The sequence below is a fragment of the Sinocyclocheilus rhinocerous genome, unplaced genomic scaffold (genome assembly GCF_001515625.1).
Source record: "Sinocyclocheilus rhinocerous isolate Xijiao unplaced genomic scaffold, SAMN03320098_v1.1 scaffold587, whole genome shotgun sequence".
In the NCBI taxonomy this organism is placed as follows: domain Eukaryota; kingdom Metazoa; phylum Chordata; class Actinopteri; order Cypriniformes; family Cyprinidae; genus Sinocyclocheilus; species Sinocyclocheilus rhinocerous.
Window position 1 is genome coordinate 267,605 of NW_015632478.1, and position 10,939 is coordinate 278,543.

Below are 10,939 nucleotides of genomic sequence, written 5' to 3' on the forward strand. Positions count from 1 at the left end.
TTTTGAGTCTTTTGTTTTAGCTCAAATGCTAGATTTTTAATTTATAATAAATAATCATTATTATAATGTAATAATAATGTATAATCGCATATTTTATTCTGCATTCTGAATAAAAATAGAAAATCAAATGAGTTGAGGTTCCCTTTTAATTGTAAAGTATTGCATTCACTCCCCTCTGTACGTGTAAAAGATGTGTAAATGTGCTCATCTGTGTGCTTGAGTCTGTGTTGGTTTATTTGCAACTTCAGTTGTGGCCACCTGGCATTTTTTTGTGAAAAGTATGACATCTCATTTACTGTGCAGAAATGCATTTTGCATTTTCCTTGCACTCTGTGTGTGTGTGTCTGTGTCTGTGTCTGTGTCTGTGTGTGTGTGTGAGAGAGAGTGTTCAAAGGGTTTTCATAAGGGTTTTTTAAGGATGCTTTTAATAGTTTCCAATGAGCATTTCACGAGGGCTGCATGAAAGATTAAACTGTTTTCACATATGTGCCATAATGCTTACAGTACATTGAAGAAAATGCTGGAATATTTAATTTATTATGTTTGTTTGAATAAGTCTCTGTTCCTCTGTTTATTTTTTGTTGTTTAGAAAATATAAAAAAATATAAATTATATATTATATATTTATATCCATGCTGAAGATTTTGTTTGTAAGGCAGAAGTCTCCAGAAGTGATTGTTTTTGAGATAGTAGTAGGAAGTATAGGCAGGACAGAAAGACATTAGGCTCCTGCTTCTTGTGATGATGTGTGTATCTGCATATGTGACCAGGAGAAGATAAAGAAAGTTTTCCTTAGATGCCCTTTAGTATCCCCGACCTCATAATGGCATACAGAGAAATTAACCAACCACTGGAAACAGGCCAAGAGATAAAAATGCAAAATGCTGCTGGCCACGAACTGTTAGGTTTTACTGCACAGGAGACATAAGGGATATCACTGACTGACTGCTTTCTGGTCAGAAACCACAATCACAAATCTCCCTCTTGTGTGAAATCAGCTCCGTAAAGCACAGAGGGCTGTCCTGGACTCACACACTGCTTTGTATTCCTAAATGATGGGCTCTTTGGGTCCTATTAATTTTCTCTAGGGTCAGTGATATCTCAGTAAAGGAAACTCCAATGTCTGTCTGTGGTACATTATATAACATTTGTGTTGGCCATGAATTGATATGCTCCAGTGGGGTCCAGGCCACAGCACTGCCTGAGGGGTGGAATATCTGGTCAGACCAGAGATAATAGAACCCACCCCTGTTTGTAATGGTGAAATGTGTCTGCATTACATCACATGCTTAATGCTTTCTGAGTCTTTAAAATGCCACACCAACTCAATCCACAGTCCTTTTTAATGCCATGTTGTTTTTCTTTTCTTTTATGTGTGTGTGTGTGTGTGTGTGTGTGTGTTATTTATTTTCCATGCCATATCCTGTATAACATTCTGGTTAGGGTTTGTTCAATAATTTTCTCAGCACAAAGTGCTTAACAGACTCTTTATACCTGCATGTGACATCTATTTTTCACATTTGTACATTATATACTTTTTTTTTAGTTGAAGGAAGATTTACACAGCTCATACTTCAAAACATTCATTAACTTTAGAATATTCAGCACTCAAAATGCAACACAACACACAGTGATGTCACCACAAGGTAATACTAAATTGATTTGTTTTTCACCCCTTTTACATTCTATTTACATGCCCTTTTCTCATGCATATATTTAACAGTGTATATCTAATTTTACGATACACAGTGATTATGTATGGGCTGTGTGCAGCCAACAGAAAACAAGCTGTTCAATGTCATAACAATGACAGAGCAGCTCTAATACAGCATTTTATTTACACCGAACCAAAGCCTAAAAAAATATTTTTTGCCATATAAGCATCGGTATTTCCTTTGGGAAATGCAAATCTTGTTTGTACTATATCACTGTTATGTCAAACGATTATTGTTTATGGTAATGTCTTTATCATTTTTGTCTTATATTCCCATTCATTTATTTACTTTTTTTTTACTCTTTTGTTTCTTTGAAGGGTGGGGGGTGTTCATCGCTCAAATACAACAGCAGCAGATTTCAAACCTACCAGCAGGTGAGACAAAGCTTTACAGACTATGCATCTGTATTCTTCCCCTCTCTGTACCCTTTCAGTTGCATCTTCTCAGAGCTGCTATAGATGTTAGTGTTGAAAGTGTTCAAAGAGCGTCTCTATTCTTTTATTCCCAGTGGGGATAGTTACTGACGGTCAGTGGCTTTTCTTAATGTGGACTGTAAGTGTCATTGCATGACCTCTAGCACAGCACGACCACACCATTTCTGCTGCTGCTGATTATTTTTACCGGCTTGTTTTGTTCCTTATTAGGCCCAGCTGTCTCTGTTGACACGACTTTAGAGGGTAGAAGAGATGCACACGCACAAGTACACATAAACTGGCTAAAAAGTTTTGCAAAGTACAATCAGAGTGGTAATTTACCCTGTTCTGGTCTGATCTAGTCTGTGCTGGTCCAGTATAGTCACTCCTAGTCTGGTTTGTTCGTGTTTTGTCTTGTCTGGCATTCTTCGGTGTGATGTCTGTCATCGTATTCTCTAACTGCTATTTGCTTGAAGACTAAGGACTGGTTCACACAGAATCCGTTTTTGTGTTCCACTTCATTGCTTTTTGTTTTTCTGTGTAAACAGCTGCTAAACGGACAACTTTGACAATCGCGGTATGTCTCACTGCTTTTTTTTAGCGTCTCGTGCATAAGCTCCCTGTTTTGAAGACACTGTGAAAGGTTAAAAGAGGTTCAACTTTTAAAAACATATCTGAAGACCTTGCCTTTTTTCATTCATCAGCACTGCAGCTCTACAGTTGGATACTATTGTGTGGCATCTTGCGTTTTTGAAAGCAAAAATGCATTCTTGTGTGAACGGCTCCTCATAAAGGGATAGTTCACTCAAAAAATTAAAATCCTGTGATCATTTACCCATCATCTTGTTCTTCTGTTCAACATAAAAAACGATATTTAGAGCAGTGTCTTAGTTCATGCAATTACAGTAAGTGGTGTTTAACGTTCTATTACAGAAAAAAGTCATAGATGTTTGGAATGACATTAGAGTAAGTAAATGATTAAAAAAAAAAAATGTTGGAGTGAACCGTCCCTTTAAGCCGGGATGGCTTCAACAAGGTATAGACACACACAAAGATGGCTTGTTCAAATTGTGACAGCCAGAAAACCTCATCAATCTGTTCTCATACAACATTATCTCTTGCAGTGCCCATATTCTACAGCTCATCAATGCCTCAAATCAGCTTAACGTGCTCGAAAGTTTGATTAAACCAGCAGCGTGTGCTCTCTCTCTCTCTCTCTCTCTCTCTCTCTCTCTCTCTCTCTCTCTCTGTGTGTAGCTCAGTCTACCAGGGAAATTGATTAGGTTTCTGCTGTTGTTGGTTTCATTTTGAATAGGAGCCGTAATTAATTGATGCGTGTTTTATGTTGTTTTTCTGTCATACATAAATGAGGGATTTGTATTTTCCTCTGTAATGGAATTATAGCCAGGCCCATGAGTAACTCTCATTCTGAGGCAGATTTACATCTGAACACTGATATTCAAAGCAAATAACAACAGGAGAAAGCAGAGCTCGAGTGAGAGATTAGCCCCTTGTTTCCTGTGCAGTCTGAGCTAACCATCTTTAATGTGGTGTCTGCAAATGGTAAATCAGAAGGAGCATAATAAAGGTTATATTGATGAGGAGAAGTAAACAAGGAAAGATACGCTAGAGCAGCGGGGGCATTGCAGCCTTCATCATCAACCTGGTGCCTTGTGAGCTGAGCTTTGACCTTTAAAACCTTCCTACTAGGGCTGTGCAAAAAATCGAATGCGATTTTCATGCGCATCTCGTCAGTAAAGCCACTTCTGGTGATTAGTAGTAAATCTCCAGCACGTGCTTTCAGATGGAGCGGCATTTACTACACAGAGCCGTAGTTCACTGACAAGCTTTGACAAAGCACTGACAAAGCTCTGCTTTACTGACGAGATTCGCATGAAAATCGCATTCGATTTTTTCCCCAGCCCTACTTCCTACATTTAAGTATATTGAAGTTTCCTCTAATGGTATTGTATTCACAGCACAGACCATCAAGTACCCTCATTAAGATCTGCTTTTGTTTAAAGAAAGACTTCTGCTCATAAATCTCAGTGGTGATTAGAGGAGAACATTACAGTCCACAATCAATAATAAAACTAGATCGCAAATGCGATTTGTCGTATTTGTGAGAACCGGTTGGAGCTGGTGATCTGGCTGAGTAAACACCAGGCCGGTCTGGATTCAGGTTGCTGTGTCTCTCTAGAGCTAATAAGGGATTTCTGTGTGAGTCCAGGGTGCATGTTAGGGTGTCTTTTTGAGAGTGGATGAGTGTGTTGTAAAAGCAGGCTGAGGAACGTCAGTAATTACAGCTGCCGTCTGGGTTACATACCAAGGAATGGTTTACACATGTTTAAACACTGGATGATCATTTAAGCTGGGGGAATAAACCACTGCCATCTTTTCCTCTGGGACATGATGGTTAGAGAGATACATTTGCCCTGATTCCAGTAACATGCATCAAGCTCTCATAATACTTAGAGATTTGAGTGACATCATCAAATCTTTCCTCTTCGTGCACTGTAATGTGAGTCCCAACTCGCCTTTTTCCATCTGAAGAGGAAGAGGTTGTATCTTAGCAAAATGGATTTAGCTGAAAATAAATGTGGATGCTGATCACTTCAGCAAGAGTAGCACAGTGATGGATGAATCTGTAGTTGTGTGTTTCTTAGTGGTGCAACGGATCACAAAATTCACGGGTCGGATAATATACGGATTTTGAGTCACGGATCGGATCATTTTTCGGATCAGCCAAAAAAAAAAAACTTTAAGTACTTCTATACCACAGCAAAAACTACTAGCTTAACTAATAAAGTTAGTAATAAAACAAGAACAATTACACAAATTACAAACATAGATGAAAACAACAAATCAGTTACAAATATCAGAATTTAGGTGCAGAAATGTAATAATTAAGTTTAACACAATAGTGCTCACTGCACAAGTTAAATACAAATTAATCTTTGTTAGAGCTGTGGTGTAATTTGATTAGCAGACAGAAACCGGTATTTATTGGCTGCTATCTCTTTAAGACCAAATGCACGGACCTAATACTGACACCCATCCGGTTTCTTTCTCACCTGTTTACGTTCAATTAAGACATAACCAACTGTGTTTACTAGAATACTTGCCAAAGTGGGTATTTTAACATAACTTTGTGTGTATGTGAAAGAGGAATCACACGGTGTCTGAATCGCGCCTCTCACTCTCTCTGTGTGTGCGCGCTTCGTTTGCACGCGGCAGCAGCTGAGCGCACAGAAAAAAGCACGCGAGTTAAAACTGCTTGAATGTGTAAACTGGCAAGACAAAACATGTGCAAATGATAAACTTTCACTCTATGATGATTAAACTTAACAGTTAATCCGCGAATCACATGCGTGCCGAACCGTGGGGCCTGGTCCGTACGGATCATCTACGATCCGTTGCACCCCTAGTGTTTCTCAACTGTAGTGCTGCTGTGAACTTTCAGTCACACAGGAAGAATCTCTTCCTGCTGCTCTGAACATTCCTCATGGCTGACCAAAGATCAGTGTATTTGAACATCATTTGTTATGATAGAGCTATATGAGAAATACATTATGATTGATAGAGATGGTTTTTGATAGCTGAGAGTTGCGATTTGTGGTTTCAAGGATCTGAAATCCACTTACCTGAGCAAATTTCTCTGCCTGGAGTCTGAACCTCAGATGCAAGGCTAGAGGAGGCATGCAAACATTACAGCAAAGGTGTGTGTGTGTGTGTTTGTGTGTGTTGAAAATACATGTCAGAGCCCAGATTTATGAGCCTGTGAACTGCTTTTAATTATGGGACACACTCAGATTCCTTAGCAAGGTGAACGCTTTTTCTTCCTCTCTTTCTCTCTCTCTCTCTCTCTCTCTCTCTCACACACACACACACACACACACACGATCACTCATAGACATATCACAATGGAAACAGTGTGTTGTGGCCTTGACTTAAGTGTTTGTGAACTCCTTTACCTTTCCCTCCCTCTTTTTCTGTCTCACTCAATTTGAGGCAATGTGTTCGAAGTGAAACAGGTTTATTGTTTTTCAATTGACCGTAATCTGACCTCTCTTGACCTTTGACCTCTACATTGCACTTCATTATTATACACCAAAGAGTCAACTCTTATATGAAAAGCTGTAGGAAGCCATTACATATTTCCTTGTGGTGTGTTTCTGGTGAAGAAACCCATCTCAGAGCAACACTACTTCAAGCAAAGTTCAGGATCCAAAGCCCTGTGCGCCACATGTCTCTATTTCTTAATGTCCCAGCCTTCATAGTGTGAGGTGGGGAGCTCTTTGATCAAATATTCTTTCAGGTGAGAGCGCACAGAAGATGCTCCAGTCAGGGGAAGAGACAGAGAGGAGGTGTACTTTGGCTGCACCTGCCCTTACCGATCAGCAAGATTTTTGGGGGAGGAGTTGAAAAAAGAGCCGTCAAATTGGACGCTTGAAACTTCTCATAGTGATGGTCGCACAGTGTTTGCGTACTTTGTCACTGACAGAGTGGATTAGATTTCATATTTTTGAATTTTATGTGTAGTACCCAGAAACACTGTTCATTGAATAGGTTAAGTGCTTCTTAATAGAGAGAAGTATGTTTAAGATAAGCCGTATTATATAAACGCTATCTTTATCAGTTTTATTTTGATCAACATAACATTTGTAAGAGTATGACATTAAGATTACATCACAAGAGAATTTACTGTTATAAAAACACTGGTTTGTGAGCATAAAAACACATATTTTGTGAGAATATACATGAAATGCACACCATCGGTGAGTCTGACCAAATTGTGAAATGGCTGTTATCATCACTGCTCGTGGAGCCACTCTGGAAAAATTATGCTGGCTGATCCAGCCGACTGCTCTCGAATCGCTCCTGTGGTACTTTGATGGCATCAGCACCAAGTCGAAACCAAATTTCTAACCAACATGCCCTGCTCAAGACTCCGATCGTCCTGCGCAGTGCCATATGAAGTCAAACAGACCTCATGTCACACAAATAGCATTGCAGTGACCTTCACAGAGTTTGGGTTCTCGTCTCAATTCTTCTCTTGCTCTTAGAGAAGAATATTATTAAGCTCATTTGTAGTCATCATTCTTTTGCTCAATTAATCTCTTGAGATGTTGAATGTTGAGAGGGGGATAAAAGAGTCTGCATGCATGTGCATTGTAGCTATTCTTTAGGATCATTTGAACAGCATCATCAGGAAAAACATGATGATTCAAGTGGAGATTAAGGGCTTCACAGTGTGTGCATCAAGAACTTCAGTTTCAGATACTTGCTGTGAAGAAGTCCTCTAAAAGATTTGTGTCAGTTGATTTGAAGTGTATCATTCACTCAGATGTTTCTGTTTCTCCCACAGGTTTGAGAAGAACAACCTGATCAATGCGAACTCTGGTAAGGAGTTTAAGTAGTGCTCTAGTTTTGCTTTTAGCTCTTCAGTGAATGAACATCAAGTGAAATTTATCCAGAGTTTCTTTGAATAAAAAATTAATAAATGGAAATGGAAACACAATGAGGGCTGAATTTTAGTCTTCTCTTGTGAGAACAAGTTAAAGTTGTACAGCTGCTCAGTGAATCGTTTTTGACTTTCATTACATGTAAGTTGAGTGTTAAATGCTCCTTGATCTTCGTTCTTGTTCCATTTTAATGAGCTGCTGCCTGTCAGGAGAGGGCATGTGCCAAGACTGTGGTGTTTTCCGCTCTCTTGGCTTTGGTAGGGGAGGAAGAGAGAGAGGAGGAGGAAAGGACTGTCTCACAGTCTGTGAGGTGTGGCGAGGCAGAGCAGTTTATCATCACTCACATTGATCCACATTAGAATTCAGCGCTAGCTCCAAAGCTTCCTGGCTTGAGCAGAGGAGGAACACATGTCCAAAACCTGATTTGGCCCTGTACATGCTTTCTCTAGACAGGAAAAAAAGACTCTTCAATTCCATAAAGTGGCCGAGTTTAAAGCTGGATTGGAGCGGGCATATCTTTAGACACAGGCGTAGATTTAGCCACGCAGTGCGCTCTACAGCGCGTGTTAGCCCGACATCCCAGCTGGGTGTTTTCATATTTTACCTCTCGAGGTTTGTGAAGCAACACAAAAGATTGCTGGATTAGGAAGGCAAATCTACAAAGGGCATTGCAAAGCTTTGAACACAGATTTAGCATATTGAGACTGAACCCTCAGAGCCAGCATCAGCTAATGTGATTAACATTGGTATTTTTACTCCCTTTTTAACTGTCTGCTCCCAAAGCATTAAATAAACAGAACATCATCTTGTGTAACTCTGAATAACTTAATATTGAACAAATATGCATAAGCGATTTGTGCATGCAGGCAGTTTCTGAATAATAATACCTTTAAATAATAATGGAGTCGTCAACTGTCATGAGGAAACTACAACAACTTACCCTGATTCTCTACAGTAAGCCTATAAAAATTATTTAAATTTTAGATTTAGCGGGAAACTGCATGCTTCCGTCATTTGTCTGTGCATGTTTGTCATATTCATAAATAAAGGAAAGAAGGTCAGGTTACTGCTGTATGCAGTGGAAAGTGTCATAGCAGCACCAATTAACGTCAAACTGAAAATGAATTGCAAGTGAAAGGAAAAGCAATGCCTGTAATAAAACTTAAAACAACAAGGTTTGGCTTTTAAAAAATATGTTTAGTTTGCATAGCATCACATTTACTAGGTTCATAAAAAAGTCAATCTCTAAACTTTGGTATTTGCCTTTAATTACTTATTATAATTATAATTAACTAGCCAAGCTGTAATTGTTTCCATGTTTACTTTATCTGATATGAATAGCAATCGTTATGTCTAATGCCCAACTTTTGTAACTAAAAAAAAAAAAAAATAGACAGGAAAAAAAGACTCTTCAATTCCATAAAGTGGCCGAGTTTAAAGCTGGATTGGAGCGGGCATATCTTTAGACACAGGCGTAGATTTAGCCACGCAGTGCGCTCTACAGCGCGTGTTAGCCCGACATCCCAGCTGGGTGTTTTCATATTTTACCTCTCGAGGTTTGTGAAGCAACACAAAAGATTGCTGGATTAGGAAGGCAAATCTACAAAGGGCATTGCAAAGCTTTGAACACAGATTTAGCATATTGAGACTGAACCCTCAGAGCCAGCATCAGCTAATGTGATTAACATTGGTATTTTTACTCCCTTTTTAACTGTCTGCTCCCAAAGCATTAAATAAACAGAACATCATCTTGTGTAACTCTGAATAACTTAATATTGAACAAATATGCATAAGCGATTTGTGCATGCAGGCAGTTTCTGAATAATAATACCTTTAAATAATAATGGAGTCGTCAACTGTCATGAGGAAACTACAACAACTTACCCTGATTCTCTACAGTAAGCCTATAAAAATTATTTAAATTTTAGATTTAGCGGGAAACTGCATGCTTCCGTCATTTGTCTGTGCATGTTTGTCATATTCATAAATAAAGGAAAGAAGGTCAGGTTACTGCTGTATGCAGTGGAAAGTGTCATAGCAGCACCAATTAACGTCAAACTGAAAATGAATTGCAAGTGAAAGGAAAAGCAATGCCTGTAATAAAACTTAAAACAACAAGGTTTGGCTTTTAAAAAATATGTTTAGTTTGCATAGCATCACATTTACTAGGTTCATAAAAAAGTCAATCTCTAAACTTTGGTATTTGCCTTTAATTACTTATTATAATTATAATTAACTAGCCAAGCTGTAATTGTTTCCATGTTTACTTTATCTGATATGAATAGCAATCGTTATGTCTAATGCCCAACTTTTGTAACTAAAAAAAAAAAAAAAAGGTTGTTTTAAATAAGGCAAAACAACAGCACCATAAAAGCTACTTACTGTACCTTCTTGTAATTTTTTTTCTGGATATCTGTCTTTTATGTATGTATGTATGTATGTATTTATTTATTTTTGGAGTCAGGTAGTTTTGATGTTGTTAGTGACATTCGCACATTATGGTGCTTATGTATTCATTCATCTGTGCACAATAGTGGAGCTGAAGCACAACTCAAAGTCACCAAAACAATGTTCCTCTACAAGTTATGTTTGAACCACTAGTGTGTCAAAACTTACTTAGTGTAGCTTTAATTGCACGTAAGTAAAGTTATCAAAATACAGTGGGGAAAATATTTATTTGATCCCCTGCTGATTTTGTAAGTTTGCCCACTTACAAAGAAATAAAGGGTCTGTAATTTTTATGGTAGGTTTATTTTAACAGATAAAGACAGAATATCAACCAAAAAATCCAGAAAAAACACATTATATAAAGGTTAGAAATTGATTTGCATTTCAATGAGTGAAATAAGTATTTGATCCCCAAGCAAAACATGACTTAGTACTTGGTGCAGAAACCCTTGTTGGCAAGAACAGAGGTAAGACGTGTCTTGTAGTTGGTCACCAGGTTTACACACATCTCAGGAGGGATTTTGATCCACTCCTCTTTACAGATCCTCTCTAAATCCTTAAGGTTTCTTGGCTGTAGTTTGGCAACTCAAAGTTTCAGCTCCCTCCACAGATTTTCTATAGGATTGAGGTCTGGAGACTGGCTAGGCCACTCCATGACCTTAATGTGCTTCTTCTTGAGCCACTCCTTTGTTGCCTTGGCGGTATGTGGCCTCGGTCGTGCAAGATCTCGCCTCATGGGGTAAGAATGATCATGAGAAAGGTGTGGGATCAGCCCCGTCAGCCCCGAGAGGAGCTTGTTAATGATCTTAAGGCAGTTGGGACCACAGTCACCAAGCAAAACAATGGTAACACACTACGCCGCAATGGACTGAAATCCTGCAGTGCCCGCAAGGTCCCC

At 38.8% G+C, this 10,939-nt stretch overlaps 1 protein-coding gene across 1 annotated transcript in view; it reads left to right on the forward strand.

Moving 5' to 3' along the window:
- Window positions 1–10,939, forward strand: part of LOC107742578 (diacylglycerol kinase zeta-like) — a 78,672-nt gene that overhangs the window by 58,327 nt on the left and 9,406 nt on the right. The window contains exons 30-31 of the mRNA XM_016555617.1: window positions 2,033–2,089; window positions 7,497–7,531. Of these exons, the coding sequence (XP_016411103.1) occupies window positions 2,033–2,089; window positions 7,497–7,531 (92 nt within the window). The remainder of the gene's footprint in view (window positions 1–2,032; window positions 2,090–7,496; window positions 7,532–10,939) is intronic.